The sequence below is a fragment of the Pristiophorus japonicus genome, chromosome 13 (assembly GCF_044704955.1).
Source record: "Pristiophorus japonicus isolate sPriJap1 chromosome 13, sPriJap1.hap1, whole genome shotgun sequence".
Lineage (NCBI taxonomy): Eukaryota > Metazoa > Chordata > Chondrichthyes > Pristiophoridae > Pristiophorus > Pristiophorus japonicus.
This window is the reverse complement of record NC_091989.1, coordinates 111,997,789-112,016,755: the sequence shown is the minus strand read 5'-3', so window position 1 is coordinate 112,016,755 and position 18,967 is coordinate 111,997,789. Positions and strand designations below refer to the sequence as shown.

At 45.7% G+C, this 18,967-nt stretch overlaps 1 protein-coding gene across 1 annotated transcript in view; it reads right to left on the bottom strand.

Moving 5' to 3' along the window:
* LOC139278172 (uncharacterized) overlaps positions 1-18,967 on the bottom strand; it is a 165,886-nt gene that overhangs the window by 131,870 nt on the left and 15,049 nt on the right. Inside the window, exons 3-4 of the mRNA XM_070896826.1 lie at positions 4,559-5,014; positions 2,535-2,679 (exon numbers count right to left, since the gene is read on the bottom strand). Coding sequence (XP_070752927.1) covers positions 2,535-2,679; positions 4,559-5,014 — 601 coding nt within the window. The remainder of the gene's footprint in view (positions 1-2,534; positions 2,680-4,558; positions 5,015-18,967) is intronic.

Below are 18,967 nucleotides of genomic sequence, written 5' to 3'. Positions count from 1 at the left end.
AACCTTTAGTCACAGGACCAAGAAGTGATGACCCTGCGTGGAACCTCCCTTTCTATACCTGGATGACCAGGTGAGGAGTGTCTCCCACAAGTTCATCCCCTGTGGTCAATGTGTGCATTTCTCAAGTATATGCAGTACTGCAGTGTTGTTACATGAAGGTTACATACATGACAATCAGCAAATGCAAATTATGCAATGTTAATAAAACAGTGCAGCAAAACACTACAGGAACACCATTAAATACCATAAAACATCAAATCAACTATTTAAATGAATGTGATTGAAACCCCAAGAACTGTACAAGGTGTACAATGCAAAGTTCAGTCATTTTGTGAAACATCTGTGATTATGGTTTGCTTCTTGCTGACAGCACATTTATCAACAAAATTGTTGTTTCTATTTGCAAACATACGAAAAATGACCAACAGGAAAAGACCAGCTGGTCCATCGAGCATGTCACATAGAGTCACATTGAAAATGATCATTATGATTGATCCCCAAGGCTCCCACCCACCAGCAACTATGTAGTGAAATGTTCCATTGAGACATTTAGCTTAGTTATCAGTCAATTCCTCAGCAACCTTTCACAATTGAGACTGGTTTCTCTCTCCGTCTGCTCGCTGGATCCACATATTTGAGTCTTTTTCTCACTCCCAGTTTCTGCTGCCGTTCTTTTTTCTCCACTCATGCTAATGCAAACTCTGATGCTAATTCACTGATTGATTTTTTTTCCCACCTTGTGACGCTGGGTGCACGTTTGCTGGAAGTGAGTGGCATCTGCGTCATCGTCATGTGACTTGCATGTGACCTCCCTTTGTTCGCCCTCGCTCCTGTGTGTGTCGGTTGGGCTGCAGACACATGGGGCTCTTGCAACTCCTATGAGTTAACTTGTTATTTTATATGCTTAATTAAACATTGATACTCTGTCTAGCAATGCATGGCTAAGCCTACTATTTGAAGAGATATCGAGACACACACGAGTATTTTTCATTGATGAAAAATGGTGCTGTGCGTGGGTACAGCTGGTTAAAAAAGGCCCATTTCATTAGCATTAAAGATGTACTTAGGTTTATAAGAAGATAACATTTCTGGAATTGGTATCAGGCATCCAGTTGCTGATGCTCTCTGTGAGAACATCACTTGCCTCCCCATGTATGGGGCGTGGACGAGATTATACAACTGTTTTTAAAGTGGCCGATCCATGATGCTGAAACAGAATTAGTTCCAAATTCTTCAGTGAACTCACTCGCATTTCCCTGCACAACGAGGTTGGACAGCCGTGGAAGATTAGCCTGCTTGAACAAGCTCAACAAATCTGATTGGACATTGGGACAAACTGAAGTGCACGTCCTCTTCCTTTGGCTGCAGAAGGTCTGCTGGCAGTCAGCACCGACTCTCCTTGTTGTTTTGGGTAGGTGGAGAGGGTGGTGGGAGGGATGTGACATTTCTGTACCACAACTTTCTTCATTTCTCCAGGGCGCTCCTCCACATATTTGATGATCCTCTACTTCTGGCTGGCCATACTCCCCAAACTGCTTTGCCTCCGCCTGATGATGCAGTGTATCCACTGGGAGAAGCTGTGACGCCTCGGCACCTGATGTTGATCATGGAGTTGAATTCGAATAAAGTGCAGAATACTCTGTTCAGAGCCCACTTGTGGTGGGAATATGCATTAGAATCAAGAGGTTTGAACTAAGGAACACATTTTCAATGCATTTTCACGGGTCGCATTTTTGTGCAATATTGATTGAAATTAACTTAATTTGAACAAAGCTGTTTTGAGTTAAAAGAAATAGATTGTTTTCATTTGTGGGGAAACTCAAACTGGATGACCAATATCTGCAGAACAAATTATAGAAGCACAGAGAAACAGAAAGACCAGCAATGAATCTGCTGAATTCTAGTGTCTGAGATTTCTAAAACACGCCCTATCGAAACATCATCTATTCAACTATTTTAATGTCAAACTTTAAATCAAATGCCCCCTTATTAAAGGGGAAGTAGAACCGACAAATTAACAAATGAAACTTTGAAAAACTAAGGTCAAATTAAAATTTGGTTGCCAGGGGTGATGATCCACTCTATTCTCTCCGGCGTACCAATGGACACCGAGTGCTCCATCTCCACGGACATCTCCTGGCGCCATCATCTATTCAACTATTTTAATTGTGCATTTAAACAAATGTCCCCTGCAAGGCGGGGGGTCACACTCCAAAATACAGTTTATCCCAGTGCCCCTTATTTTCTGTTTTTGTTTTGAGGGCACCAATACACAAATTATACAAGTGCCCCCTGGCTAAAAGCAGGGGTGTGGGGCGGGCACTAAAACAGGTAAATTAAACAAATTAAACTTTAGATAATAAAATCAAATTAAAATTTGGTTGCCGGGGTGATGATGCACTCCAGTCCCTCCGGTGCCCACCTCTCGCGGAAGGCCGTGAGCGTACCGGTGAATACCGCATGCTCCATCTCCAGGGACACCCTAGCACCATCATCTATTCAACACTTTACTCAAGCAAGCTGTTAACACTTACTTGACTGAAATGCTGGCATTACATTCCTCCAGGATGCCATTCACAATTAGCACAGCATAACGAGCATCAGTTAGAGTAAATGTGCTTTGAGTTGTGAGTTGAGTCAGTTTGTCGTTCTGTTTTATGCAATCAGACCATGGTGTTTCTAAATGAAAAGACAGTGAAAGTGATTAGGGACCTTTAGCAGATGTTTTGAAACAAGTATAAGTATTTTGAGTGTGAAGGAATAATTTAAAGGGCAAGACCTGCACCAACAGCATCTCTGGGAGGAATTTAACCTCCAAGGGTGGGTGGGTTGAAATGAATATAGAGAAAGTAACAGTAGTCCCATCTGATTAACCCTTTGCTAACAGGATGTCCCAAAATGCTTTGAATGCTAATTATTTAAATTTTTGTTATTGTTATGGAGGCAAATGTGGTAGCCAACAAGGTCTAGCTTCAGTTCATAGCATCTGCGTGTTCACCTAAGCAAAGTGACTTCTGCACTGAGCACAAATATAAAGTATCCACAGAGAGCCCAAAACAGACCAGAGTCCTTTAAAGAAAATCTCACCATATGTGAGAATGATCAAATATCTGCCTGTCCTGGAGTTGGCCACAATCCTTCATCAGATCTAAAATTACAATGCTGCTGCCATTGTACCATTACCCTGTATTTAGCTTTATTCTTTCACACAGATAAAATGGGGTCCTAGTGTTACCTTTCTCTAATGCTCCACCCAAGCAGAGAGACTCCGAATTTTAATATCTTCAGTCTTGTAACTTGATCCAAGTCTTATTGTCTAACTTTCCTAATATTTATTTTTTGATTATTCTAATCATTGTAGCCATTATTTATTTTGATAACTTGCTGTGGTCTCAGCCTAATGAAAGGCACATTGGGAGAAACAGAAACAATTCAAGTCTGGGAGAATGAGAGCGTTGGGCTCCGACAGTAAATCACTTGTGGTACTGACAGAAGACAGGGACATTAGGCCCTGAGCTCTGGTCTTGCCATGTGGCGAAAGCCAGGACTAAGATTCTTTATCTGTTGCTTTTTGGGGTCAATACTTCAATTAAACGGCTTCACAACAAAACTAATTACATGTTCATAAAGATTAAATATTAGTCTGGTTAGAATAGTCAAATTGAACTCTAGCTGGACAGGAACCAATATTCCTTTAACACTGTGAGTAATTTTTCCTAAGGAATATAATCTCAAGGTTAAAGAAACACATATTTCAGAATCTGTGTTTAGAGCCATCGATTCCTTTCACTACACAGGCCAGTAAATGAATTGTTCAGTGATATTTAATTATTTTTTTTTTCAGAATTAAGGTTTTGCTTTCAGTGGTTTTTGCAGCTTAAATAACATAGCCCAGGCTTTCCATGTCCTCCTCCGATTGACTGGGGGACATCTCCAAGGAGTGGCACTCTGCCCTCCATGAAGCTGTTCCCCTGACCACAGCCTCTGACCTCTGACCTCAGCATCATTAGCATACTGGAGGTATCCCTGCCTCCACCGAGAAATCCTGCGGAAAAGACACCATAGTTTTGATATGGCAGTCTTCGGGAGTCTGCACAACATTAAAATACAGGTCGCCTCTGTGCTGCTTACAAAATGATTGATTTTTAACCCCTTCCTCCAACCGTGAACTTTGAATGCCTGGGCCGAACTGGCAGTCCTTGTATCCTTGAAATGGCAGGAAACATGGTGCAGGCTACAATTCTCTCATTTGTGTAGTCTTTATATATTGCCATCCATGCCATCAATATATGTGCAGGAATATTCTGGGCTGAGTGGACCAACCCCTCTGGGAAATGGTTGGGTAGGTGTTGGGGAGAGGGTGCACAGAGGTGGGACAGGGAACAGCACATCGCTGCACACATTTTGTCCCCACCTGCCGTGGATCCACCAAAACATTGGCAGGGGGAGAGGCACAGAAAGTCTGGGCCTATATGTCGGTTTTATTCTTCATCTATTAGAAATCTTAAGTTTTTTCAAATGTAAGAGAGATTCACAATGTGTAATTTTTTCTACTTACCACATGCTCCTTCAGATCCAGTAAATTCTAAATAAGATGCATTTTCAATGTGAACAGGACTGAAGTGTGATCCATTTATATAAATAATATCATTCAGCAACGGTGAATTATTGCTTGAAGTGCTTCCGGTAAGAATGAAATTTTGACAACATTTCCAGTTAGTGGACATGGCAGTTGAATACGACTTAACGACATCACCACGAGTTATGAACAGTTTGCCAACGTGTCCTTTCCAAGTGATGCAGACATCTGACAAACCATCGGGTGTAGTTGTTGCAATATCTTCCGTACAGATTGGTGGGCCATTCTCAATGAGACGAGCTTTTATTCGTAAGCCTGCTTGGTTTATGGACACATTCAATGAACAGGGGCCGGGGCCAGGCTCAATATGGTGATGAGACTTATTAATGCTGTGGTGTAGGTACCCACAAAATGTAAATTCAGCTCCAAATACCACTGCAAATATAATCACACGATAAACATTAATCAACCTCAGGAAAAGACATTGAGAGCTTCCTCGGGGGTTCTCCCAATCAATCACTGTGACTTTAGGCAAAGATCGACAAAATCCCAGATAAATTGCATGACCAGGATGTCCACCATAATTATGGCAGCCAATCAGGAGATGCCTGGCAACAGCAAGTACCTTGTTGTGTTTCAGCTATTTATGGTATTTCAGTTACAGGGAAAATCCATTTTGTGATCAATTTAACTTGCAAATACCATTCTAACGTAACATAAGGTTATATATAAATTTAAATATATATATTTTATTAATATCAAAATTGTTCCAAGAATAGCGGTACAAATCATTTAACGCACAACAGATAATTTAGAGGATCGAAAGTAATATTAAAATCACTGTATACTATCTAACAATTTTCATTTAAAACTACATTCAACTAGATATCGTCCTTGGGTCAGTGGTAGCACTCTCACCTTTTGAGTCGGAAAGTTGTTGGTTCAAGCACCATTCCAGAGACCTGACCACATAAAGTAAGCTGACATTTCATTGCAGTACTGCGGGAGAGCAGCATTCTCTGAGGTGCTGCATTTCAGAGAGACATTAAGCCTAATCCTCATCTCGCCTGGATAGTGTGGCGGTCCCAATCTGCGTGAGAACACCAGCGGCAGGTCGGGGCCATAAAAGGCGAGCGACGAGCGGCCCCTGGACAGCGTGGTGGCATACCACTCCAGGGAGCAACGTGAGTTGGTGCAAGAGGGCGACAGCAGTGAAGAGGGATACTGGATTGGATGTCACCAAGGTCCAGGTCGGTGATTGGAGTGTGGGCAGGTACAGAGGGCGCAGCGAGGTTGGGACGAAGGAGCGGCAAGAGATCATGGAGCGACGTAATCGGGGCCCAGGAGAGGTGTGAGTTTGGGGCCCAGCATAGGCGAGGGCCCTGGAGCAGCACGGGCCAGCCCACACTGCGATATATGTATGCACTCGATCCGTGCAGCAGAGCTGGTCTCCAGTCGTCTTGGTTAATCCTTGCCACAGGACCAAAACCTAGCTCTGTCAAGCCCGTGTGGTGGTTGGTGTGGAACAGCCACCACACGTTAAAAAAAATCCACGCACAGGCATCTTCCGCCCTTCAACATATAGTTCGGGACCTGGAATATCAGATCCTTCTTTGAAACACCTGTGAACTCATCCCTTTTTGATGTGGAAGCAAGTCATCCTCGTTACGAGGGTCCGCCGAAGAAGAAAAGTCCTCGCCTGCCGTCTCAGGTGGGCGCAAACCATAAATGGCATTATTTGAAGAGGAGCAGGGCAGTTCTCCCCACTGTCCTGGATAACATTTATCCCTCAACCAACCTCACTAAAACTAGGTTACCTGGTCATTTTTGTTGGCTGTAAAGTATTTTGGGACATCCTGAGAACGTAAAAGGTGCCATATAAACTGAAGTTCTTTCTTTCCTTTAGGTTCAGTAACAATGAATACGTTTCAGGCTCTAAGGGGGAATCTTATGAAACTGTCCTCCTGATGTGGAACATGTGCCCCCTCAGTTTTCAGTCTGTCAGAAGTGTGTGTGCAAATTCCAAACCTGCTCCCAGTAGGTGCAGCTGCAAATCCTTTAAAGCCATATCCAACACCCAATTACAATGATTTTATGGCATTCAGGATATGAAAGATGCTAGAAATACTACATACTGTGAAAACTATAAACATCCAGTTGAATTAAAATCTCAATTATTTACAGATTCTGCATCATCATCATAGACAATCCCTCGGAATCGAGGAAGACTTGCTTCCATTCCTGAAGTGAATTCTTTGGTGGCTGAACAGTCCAATATGAGAGCCACAGACTCTGTCACAGGTGGGACAGACATTCGTTGAGGGAAGGGGTGGGTGGGACTGGTTTGCCGCATGCTCCTTCCGCTGCCTACGCATGATCTCTTCACGCTCTCAGCGTTGAGACTTGAAGAGCTCAACGGCCTCCCGGATGCACTTTCTCCACCTAAGGCGGTCTTCGGCCAGGTACTCCCAGGTGTCAGTGGTGATGTCGCACTTTATCAGGGTGGCTATGAGGGAGTCCTTATAATGTTTCCGCTGCCCACCTTTGGCTCGTTTGCCATGAGGGAGCTCCGCATACAGCATTTGCTGAGGGAGTCTCGTGTCTAGCATGCAAACTATGTGGCCTGCCCAGCGAAGCTGATTGAGTGTGGTCAGTGCTTCAATGCTGGGGATGTTAGCTGGTCGAGGACACTGATGTTGGTGCCTGTCCTCCCAGGGGATTGAACAGATTGTGCACATAAGGACCAATTCACCTATCCCAGCTGAAATGGCACCAGGGCCAATATGCTCCCACAAGTCTTTGCACCATTGAAGTGCCCAGCTGACATTACCACATTGTGCGAGGTCACCTCTTCAATATAATTATAATACGTTCCCTATGGACTGTGGAGGAGCTAACTGGAGGTCAGGTTTCAGCATTCATCACAACTCTTGTGAACAGTCATCTATTGAGATCAAGCTCTTCAGACAATTCGAGATTAGTGCAATTCTACCTTTAAATTTGGATTTGAGGGCAGCAGTGGTGTGAACTGTCAATAAATTTAAGATTTTGGGAACCAGGAGCCAATGCAGGTCAGTGGGAACAGGGGTGTTGGGGAAAAGCAGGACTTGCCCTGGATGGGATACCAGTGGCAGGATTTTGGATGAGCTGAAGTCTATAAAGGGTGCAGGATGGGAGGTAGACCAGGAGAGATTTCTAGTGATCAAGTCTGAAGTTTCAGCAGCAGATGACCTGAGGTAGAAGCAGAGGTGGGCGATGTTGCTGAGGTAGAAGTTGGCAGTCTTTGTGATGGTGAGGATATGGGTTCAGAATCTCGGCTCAAACAGCACAGCAAAGTTCTTAGCAATCTGCTTCAGCTTCAGACAGTGGGTAATGAGAGGCTGGAGCCAGTGACGAGGGCAAAAAGCTTGTGGCAGGGGCCGAAGTCAGGGTCTTTGATCTTCCCAACATTTAAATGGAAGAATTTGTTACTCATCCGAGACAGGATGCTGGACAAGCGATCTGGCAAAGCAAAGGCAGTGGAGGGGTCAGGAGGGCAAAGCAGCATTGTTACTTTAATATGTTAGTTTGATGAAATGAGCTGGATTGAAACTTTGCCCTCAAAGACAAAAGAGTGTTTAAAAAGTGTGCAATGCTTCCTCCTCCTGCCTTGTCTGTTCACTTTCTCAGTCTGAGCCTGTCAGAAAGAAGAAACTCAGGGGCCTAAATTGGATAATGCCTGAAAACAGGCACGAGGATCGGGTTGCACAATTTACCGGCACCCATTGAAAGTCGCGCAGGCAGCACGCAAAATCCATGCTGCTGCTCATTACCATGATTACAGCTCTGAGCACAGCGTTAAACGCACTGCTGGTTGGCTCAGAGCTCAACAGGGGGCCCAATATTGCATGGAGTAGGCTCTCTATTTAATGGTGGTTTGCAGAGTGAAAGGCTGTCTGCACATCTTAAAGGGGAAGTGCTTTGTTACAGGAATACCTCATTGTGACTGGAGCTGGAGTAATATCTCAGCAGAGGAGAGAAAGGTCACCTCGGTTCTCTAACACAGCTCTGAAGGCCTTGGTGCAGGAGGTCTACTGGAGGAGACAGGTCCTTTACCCACAGGCGGGGCAGGAGGCCTTCCAGACACACTGCGAAGGAGTGGAAGGAGATTGCAGAAACCGTTAATGCTAACAGTGTTGCCCCCAGGCTGTCTATCCAGTGCCGAAAGAAGTTTAATGACCTCAAGGTCAATGAATGCATCTCCAAATGCCCTATCCCACTAACTGCACCACTAGCCTCACACACTGCTCAGTGTACGACACCCCCATCACTCACCTACCAACAATATCTAGCAATCACCACTCATAGCTCACAATCATAGCTTCACCTCACCCTCACTGGAGTTTCAAAGAATGAGAGGTGATCTTATTGAAATATATAAGATTCTGAGGGGGCTTGACAGGGTAGATGCTGAGAGGATGTTTCCCCTCGTCGGGGAATCTAGAATTAGGGGGCATAGTGTAGTGTCCTTACACACTACTATAAATTCATACGAGGCACATTCTGCAGACAAGGTCACTCTGTGACCTGAACCTTTATTCACAGGACCAAGAAGTGATGACCCTGCATGGGACCTCCCTTTATACACCTGGATGACCAGGTGAGGAGTGTCTCCCACAAGTTCACCCCCTGTGGTCAAGGTGTGCATTTCTTCGGTGTATACAGTATGCAGTGTTGTTACATGATGGTTACAGTTACATGAAGGTTATATACATGACACATAGTTTCAGAATAAGGGGCTGCCCATTTAAAATGGAGATGAGGATAAATTTCTTCTCTCAGAGGGTCTTAAATCTTTGGAATTCTCTACCCTAGAGAGCTATGGAGGGTGAGTCGTTGAATACATTCAAGGCGGAAAGAGACAGATTTTTGAATTACACGGGACTCAAGGGTTATAGGGAGCAAGCAGGGAAGCGGAGTTGAGGCCAAGATCAGATCAGCCGTGATCTTATTGAATGGCGAAGCAGGCTCGAGGGGCCAAATGGCCTATTCCTGCTCCTATTTCTTATGTTCTCACACACTTACCCAACCACTGCTGCAAGTCTTACACCCACATTGCACACAATGCCAGCTATTGAACCATGACCGGCACATCATCCAAACACATTGCACCACGCTCACTGACACACTTCCCTTTATCTTTCAGGCCGAGGTGGCTCACAACCGGTGCGAGCTTGAACAAACAGGCTGGGGGTCAAGCACGGCTGCAGAACCTGACTCAGCTGGAGGAGACCCTGCTGGAGATCATTGGAGGGTGCGTCACTGAGGCCTGGCAATCGGTGAGGCTACAAGCATTGATGATGATGGTATGCTCATACCTGATCCTTCTTCTCACATCACACTTCCCCCTCATCCATAGAAACATAGAAAATAGGTGCAGGAGTAGGCCATTCGGCCCTTCTAGCCTGCACCGCCATTCAATGAGTTCATGGCTGAACATGCAACTTCAGTACCCTATTTCTGCTTTCTCGCCATACCCCTTGATCCCCCTAGTAGTAAGGACTTCATCTAACTCCTTTTTGAATATATTTAGTGAATTGGCCTCAACAACTTTCTGTGGTCGAGGATTCCACAGGTTCACCACTCTCTGGGTGAAGAAGTTTCTCCTCATCTCGGTCAAAATGGCTTACCCCTTATCCTTAGACTGGTTCTGGACTTCCCCAACATTGGGAACATTCTTCCTGTATCTAACCTGTCTAAACCCATCAGAATTTTAAACGTTTCGATGAGGACCCCCCTCATTCTTCTGAACTCCAGTGAATACAAGCCCAGTTTTTCTTGATCAGTCAGTCCGGCCATCCCGGGAATCAGTCTGGTGAACCTTCGCTGCACTCCCTCAATAGCAAGAATGTTCTTCCTCAAGTTATGAGACCAAAACTGCACACAATACTCCAGGTGTGGCCTCACCAAGGCCCTGTACAACTGTAGCAACACCTCCCTGCCCCTGTACTCAAATCCCCTCGCTATGAAGGCCAACATGCCATTTATTTGCTTTCTTAACCGCCTGCTGTACCTGCATGCCAACCTTCAATGACTGATGTACCATGACACCCAGGTCTCGTTGCACCTCCCCTTTTCCTAATCTGGCACCATTCAGATAATAGTCTGTCTCTCTGTTTTTACCACCAAAGTGGATAACCTCACATTTATCCACATTATACTTCATCTGCCATGCATTTGCCCACTCACCTAACCTATCCAAGTCACTCTGCAGCCTCATAGCATCCTCCTCGCAGCTCACACTGCCACCCAACTTAGTGTCATCCGCAAATTTGGAGATACTACATTTAATCCCCTCGTCTAAATCATTAATGTACAGTGTAAACAGCTGGGGCCCCAGCACAGAACCTTGCGGTACCCCACTAGTCACTGCCTGCCATTCTGAAAAGTACCCATTTACTCCTACTCTTTGCTTCCTGTCTGACAACCAGTTCTCAATCCATGTCAGCACACTACCCCCAATCCCATGTGCTTTAACTTTGCACATTAATCTCTTGTGTGGGACCTTGTCAAAAGCCTTCTGCAAGTCCAAATATACCACATCAACTGGTTCTCCCTTGTCCACTCGACTGGAAACATCCTCAAAAAATTCCAGAAGATTTGTCAAGCATGATTTCCCTTTCACAAATCCATGCTGACTTGGACCTATCATGTCACCTCTTTCCAAATGCACTGCTATGACATCCTTAATAATTGATTCCATCATGTTACCCACTACTGAGGTCAGGCTGACCGGTCTATAATTCCGTTTTCTCTCTCCCTCCTTTTTTAAATAGTGGGGTTACATTGGCTACCCTCCACTCGATAGGAACTGATCCAGAGTCAATGGAATGTTGGAAAATGACTGTCAATGCATCTGCTATTTCCAAGGCCACCTCCTTAAGGACTCTGGGATGCAGTCCATCTGGCGCTGGGGATTTATCAGCCTTCAATCCCATCAATTTCCCCAACACAATTTCCCTCAGTTCCTCCTCCTTACTAGACCCTCTGATACCTCTTATATCCTGAAGGTTGTTTGTGTCCTCCTTAATGAATACTGAACCAAAGTACTTGTTCAATTGGTCTGTCATTTCTTTGTTTCCCGTTATGACTTCCCCTGATTCTGACTGCAGGGGACCTACGTTTGTCTCTACTAACCTTTTTCTCTTTACATATCTATAGAAACTTTTGCAATCCGTCTTAATGTTCCCTGCAAGCTTCTTCTCGTACTCCATTGTCCCTGCCCTAATCAAACCCTTTGTCCTCCTCTGCTGAGTTCTAAATTTTGTTCCAATCCCCGGGTTCGCTGCTATTTCTGGCCAATTTGTATGCCACTTCCTTGGCTTTAATACGATCCCTGATTTCCCTTGATAGCCACGGTTGAGCCACCTTCCCTTTTTTATTTTTACGCCAGACAGGAATGTACAATTGTTGTAATTCATCCATGCGGTCTCTAAATGTCTGCCATTGCCCATCCACAGTCAACCCCTTAAGTATCATTTGCCAATCTATCCTAGCCAATTCACGCCTCATACCTTCAAAGTTACCCTTCTTTAAGTTCTGGACCATGGTCTCTGAATTAACTGTTTCATTCTCCATCCTAATGCAGAATTCCACCATATTATGGTAACTCTTCCCCAAGGGGCCTCGCACAACGAGATTGCTAATTAATCCTCTCTCATTACACAACACCCAGTCTAAGATGGCCTCCCCCCTAGTTGGTTCCTCAACATATTGGTCTAGAAAACCATCCCTTATGCACTCCAGGAAATCCTCCTCCACCGTATTGCTTCCAGTTTGGTTAGCCCAATCTATGTGCATATTAAAGTCACCCATTATAACTGCTGCACCTTTATTGCATGCACCCCTAATTTCCTGTTTGATGCCCTCCCCAACATCACTACTACTGTTTGGAGGTCTGTACACAACTCCCACTAACGTTTTTTGCCCTTTGGTGTTGTGCAGTTCTACCCATATAGATTCCACATCATCCAAGCTAATGTCCTTCCTAACTATTGCATTAATCTCCTCTTTAACCAGCAATGCTACCCCACCTCCATTTCCTTTTATTCTATCCTTCCTGAATGTTGAATACCCCTGGATGTTGAGTTTCCAGCCCTGATCATCCTGGAGCCACGTCGCTGTAATCCCAATCATATCATATTTGTTAACATCTATTTTCACAGTTAATTCATCCACCTTATTGCAGATACTCCTTCCATTAAGACACAAAGCATTCAGGCTTGTTTTTTTAACACCCTTTGTCTTTTTAGAATTTTGCTGTACAGTGGCCCTTTTTGTTCTTTGCCTTGGGTTTCTCTGTCCTCCACTCTTGCTTTTCTTCCTTCGATCTTTTGCTTCTGCCCCCATTCTACTTCCCTCTGTCTCCCGGCATAGGTTCCCATTCCCCTGCCATATTAGTTTAACCCCTCCCCAACAACATGAGCAAACACTCCCCCAGGACATTGGTTCCGGTCCTGCCCAGGTGCAGACCGTCCGGTTTGTACTGGTCCCACCTCCCCCAGAACCGGTTCCAATATCCCAGGAATTTGAATCCCTCCCTTCTGCACCACTCCTCAAGCCACATATTCATCTGAGCTATCTTACTATTACTACTCTGACTAGCACGTGGCACTGGCAGCAATCCTGAGATTATTACCTTTGAGGTCCTACTTTTTAATTTAGCTCCTAGCTCCCTAAATTCGTCTTGTAGAACATCATCCCATTTTTTTACCTATATCGTTGGTACTTATGTGCACCATGACAACTGGCTGTTTACCCTGCCCCTTCAAAATGTTCAACCTAGTGAACCTTCTCTGAACTTCCTCCAAAGCAAGTATATCCTTTCTTAAATATGGAAACCAAAACTGCATGCAGTATTCCAGGTGTGGCCTCACCAATACCCTGTACAGCTGTAACAAGACTTCCCTGCTTTTATACTCCATCCCCTATGCAATAAAGGCCAAGATTCCACTGGCTTTCCTGATCACTTGCTGAACCTGCATACCACCCCCCTGAGTTTCATGCCCAAGTACCCCCAGGTCCCGCTGTACAGCAGCACTTTGCAATCTTTCTCCATTTAAATAATAACTTGCTCTTTGATTTTTTTCTGCCTAAGTGCATGACCTCACCCTTTCCAACATTATACTCCATATGCCACATTCTTGCCCACTCACTTGGCTTGTCTATGTCCTCCTGCAGCTTCTTTATGGCCTCCTAACGCATTGCCCTTCCTCCCATCTTTATATCATCGGCAAACTTAGCTTCGTTACACTCAGTCCCCTCTTCCAAGTCGTTAATATAGATTGTAAATAGTTGGGGTCCCAGCCATGATCCCTGCGGCACCCCACTCATTACTAATTGCCAACCAGAGAATGAACCATTTATCCCAACTCTCTGATTTCTGTTTGTCAGCCAATCTTCTATCCATGCTAATATATTACCCCCAACCCCGTGAACTTTTATCTTGTGCAGTAATCTTTTGTGTGGCACCTTGTCAAATGCCTTCTGGAAGTCCAAATACACCACATCCACTGGTTCCCCTTTATCCACCCTGTTCGTTATATCCTTAAAGAATTCCAGCAGATCTGTCAAACATGACTTCCCCTTCATAAATCCATGCTGATTTGCCTGATCAAATTTTGCTTTTCCAAATGTCCTGTTACTGCTTCTTTAATAATGGACTCCAACATTTTCCCAAACACAGATGTTAGGCTAACTGGTCTATAGTTTCCTGCTTTTTGTCTGCCTCCTTTTTTGAATCGGGGCATTACATTTGCAGTTTTCCAAGCTGCTGGGACCTCCACAGAATCCAGGGAATTTTGGTAAATTACAACCAATGCATCCACAATCCCTGATGCTAATTCTCTTAAGATTCTAGAATGCAAGTCATTAGATTGTGTTACCAACCACTCCCCTCACCACAACCAGATCATTGTGCCTTTCTCCTTTCAGATACCCAAGAAGTGCCAGCAGCCCAGCCTGAGCAGCAAGAAGTAGAGGATAGCGAAGAGGCATCACTCAATCGGACACTCTCAGGCACCAGCTTAGAAAATAGCACTGTGTGAACTAGAGGATTGTATTGAGGTGGGATCTACACGTGGTGAGTCACCAGGCATGAGTGGGCTGCAGTCAGGCCAAGGGGCAAGGATAGCGCAGGTGTCAGCTCCGCAGAGGGCGAGGTCACACACGAGTTCTGCTGGACAGGATTCAGACGAGGAATTTGATGGGGCATGTTGTGTATGGAGAAAGAGTCAGACTGAACACTATGAGCTCAAAGTAAAGTGTGACCTTAGTCTTTTATTGCAGGTCTCCAGAGAGCCTTTCCAACCTGTGAGGCCTCCTAAAATACCTGTGCTCCCAAGGGATTATGGGATGCCTTGAGACTCCAGGGGATGTGCAGAGTAAATTCAAGTTTACTTATACACTCCCCCCTGCCCCCCTCCACCACCCCCAAAGTCAATAGTGTAACTATTTACAATGTGAGTCGATCTGGGGCCCTTCTTGCCTGGTTGATCGTCTCGATGTGAAAGCTGTTATTGTTGAATCATTTGTTAGGCCCTCACTGGGCTGCTATGCAGTTGGCCTTGCTGAGCTGCCTGGTGTGTTGGGTCCTGCTGGGCTGCTGTGGATGATGGGTTCTGCTTCGTGGTCTACCGTGGTGCCGATTGCCACTGGTGTATGTTGGGGGATCAAAAAAGGTGGGGTCCAAGGTAGGTTGCTCAGGATAGTCCGTGAATCTGAGTTTGATTTGGTCCAAGTGTTTCCGGTGAATGAATCCATTTGAAAGTTTGACCCAAAACACCCTGCGCCCCTCTTTGGCCACGACAGTGGCGGGAAGCCACTTGGGACCTTGTCCATAATTCAATACAAACACAGGATCATTGATTTCAATCTCGTGTGACACATTTGCGTTATCATGGTATGTACTTTGTTGAAGCCGCCTGCTCTCTACCTGTTCATGTAGATCAGGGTGAACTAACGAGAGCCTTGTCTTAAGTACTCTTTTCATGAGTAGTTCAGCAAGTGGATCCCAGTGAGCAAATGGGGTCTTGTGCAGTAGCTAAGCAGGACTCAGGATAGGCGAGTCTGCAGCGAGCCTTCAGTTACACTCTTTAAGCCTTGCTTGATGGTTTGCACTGCTCTCTCTGCCTGGCCATTGGACGCTGGTTTAAACGGGGCAGATGTGACATGTTTGATCCCATTACAGGTCATGAATTCTTTGAACTCAGCACTGGTAAAACATGGCCCATTGTCGCTTACCAGGACATCGGGTACGTGTTGGTGGCAAACATGGCCCGCAGGCTTTCAGTAGTGGCAGCGGACGTGCTAGCCGGCATTATCTCACATTCCATACACTTAGAGTACGCATCTACAACCACAAGGAACATTTTACCCAAGAACGGGCCTGCATAGTCGAAGTGTACCCTAGACAATGGTTTAGAGGGCCAAGACCATAAACTTAGCAGCGCCTCCCTGGGTACATTGCTTAACTGCGAGCATGTATTACATCTGTGAACGCAGGACTCTATGTCCGCATCGATACCGGGCCACCACATGTGGGATCTGGCTATCGCTTTCATCATTACGATGCCTGGGTGGGTACTGTGGAGGTCATTGATGAAGGTGTCTCTGCCCTTCTTGAGGACCACAAGATTGCCCCACAGAAGGCAGTCTGCCTGTATAGACATTTCATCTTTGCACCGCTGGAACGGCTTTATCTCTTCCTGCATTTCCACTGGGACATTAGTCAGCTTCCGTGAAGCACACAGCTTTTGCCTAGGGATAATAAGGGGTTCTGGCTTGTCCAGGTTTTGATCTGCCGGACAGTGACGGGTGATTGCTCACTTTCAAATGCTAAATCTGCAGGCTGCGCCATTTCCACCCCCGTGTTGGGCAATGGCAGTCTACTGAGAGCATCGGCACAGTTTTCTGTGCCTGGCCTGTGGCGGATGGCATCGTTGTACGCGGACAATATGAACACCCATCTCTGGATGCGGGCCGATGCGTTGGTTTTTATCCCTTTACACTCAGAAAACAGGGATATGAGTAGCTTATGGTCAGTTTCCAATTCGAATTTTACCCAAATAGGTATTGATGCATTTTCTTTACCCCATAGACACATGCTAAAGCTTGTTTCTCAATCATGCTGTAGGCTCTCTCAGCCTTAGACAGACTCCTGGATGCATAAGCAACCGGCTGCAGTTTCCCAAAATCATTAGCTTGTTGCAATACACACCTGGCGCCATATGATGACGCATCACATGCTAGTACCAAACGCTTACATGGATCATACAACACAAGCAATTTGTTTGAGCCGAGCAATTTTCGCGTTTTTACAAACATTTTCTTGGCTTTTGCCCCAAACCCATTCATCGCCTTTTCATAGTAAGACATGCAGTGGTTCTAACAATGTGCTGAGACCTGGTAAGAAGTTACCAAAGTAGTTCAGGAGTCCCAGAAACGATCGCAGCTCCGTCACGTTCTGTGGACTTGGTACGTTCTCGATTGTCTCCGTCTTCACGTTGGTGGGCTTGATGCTATCCGCCGCAATCCTCCTTCCCAAGAACTCCACTTCAGGTGCCAGGAAAACGCACTTCGAGCATTTTAACCTGAGCCCCACGTGGTTGAGTCGACTGAGAACCTCCTCCAGGTTCTGAAGATGCTCGGCTGTGTTCTGACCTGCGACCAAGATATCATCCTGGAAGACCACGGTGTGCAGGACCAACTTCAGTAAGCTTTCCAATTTTCTCTGGAATATCGCTGCCACTGACTGAATTCCAAATGGGCATCTGTTATAAATAAAAAGACCTTTGTGCGTGTTGATGCAGGTGAGGCCCTTCGATGATTCCTCCAGTTCCTGCGTCATATAGGCTGAAGTCAGATCCAGCTTCTTGAACGTCTTTCCTCCCACCAGCATTGCAAAGAGGTCGTCGGCCTTTGGTAGTGGGTATTGGTCCTGTAGGCAGAAACGATTGATAGTTACTTTGTAATCACCACAGATTCTGACGGTGCCATCTCCCTTGAGGACGGGAAGGATCGGGTTGGCCCACTCGTTGATCTCGATCGGTGAAATGATGCCCTCTCGTTGCAGCCAGTCGAGCTCGATCTCTACCCTTTCTCTCATCATGTACGGTACTGCTCTTGCCTTGTGATGGATGGGTCACGCCCCCGGAATTAGGTGGATCTTCACTTTTGCTTACTGGAATTTCCCACTGCCTGGTTCGAACAGCGAAGGGAACTTGTTTAAGACCTGGGCACACAAAGTGTCGTCAGTGGCTGATAGCGCTTGGATATCGTCCCAGTTCCAGCGTATCTTTTCCCAGCCAGTTCCTGCCGAGCAGCGTGGGACCATCGCCCGGTACCACCCAGAGTGGTAGCTTGTGCACCGCTCCATCGTAAGAGACCTTTACGGTAGCACTGCCAATTATGCGAATCAGCGCTTTCGTGTAAGTTCTTAGTTTCATACAAATTGGAGTTGAGGCATTGAGTCCTTGTTGCACCACAGTCTTTCGAAAGTCTTTTTGCCCATGATGGACTGGCTCGCGCCCATGTCCAGTTTCATTGACACCGGGAGTCCATTTAGTTCAACATTCAGCATTATCGGGAGACAATTCGTGGTGAATGTGGGCACCCCATGTAACTCTGCCTCCTCGGCCTGAGGCTCTGGTTCATCGTGATCCTCCTTGGATCTGTCCTCCTCTGCAATGTGGTGGTTTGCAGTTTTAACAGGTTTAGCAGCTCGCCTGCTCACTCGTTGGAGGTGTCCCATTGTTCCACAGCTCTTGCAAACATACCCTTTGAATTGGCATGAATGGAAATGATGATCACCCCTGTAGCGCCAACAAGGTGTTAATGACCTTGCATTCATCACCCTTGATGGTGGACTCCGAGACATCTGCAGATGTGCAGCTGAAGGCATGTGTGACTTGTCCTGTACGTTGCGATTTGAAAACAACATCACTTTGTTCACAGTACTTGTAGCAGCATTTGTGTGCTGAGAGATTTGCTTAGTATTGTCACTGGTGGCAGTGAATGCCTGGGCTATCGCTGTGGCCTTACTCAAGGTTGGGGTCTCTACAGTCAAAAGCTTGCGAGGTATGGTTACGTGGCCAATGCCAAGTACGAAAATGTCTCTGAGCATGTGCTCCAAATGTCCTTCAAATTCGCAATGTCCTGCAACGTCTTAGCTCGGCGACATAACTCGCCACTTCCTGGCCTTCAGACCTTTTGTAGGTGTAGAACCGGTACCTCACCATCAGAACGCTTTCCTTCGGGTTCAAATGCTCTCGGACCAGTGTGCACAAATCATTATACGATTTCTCCGTGGGTTTCTCTGGAGTGAGCAGATTCTTCATGAGGCCATAGTTC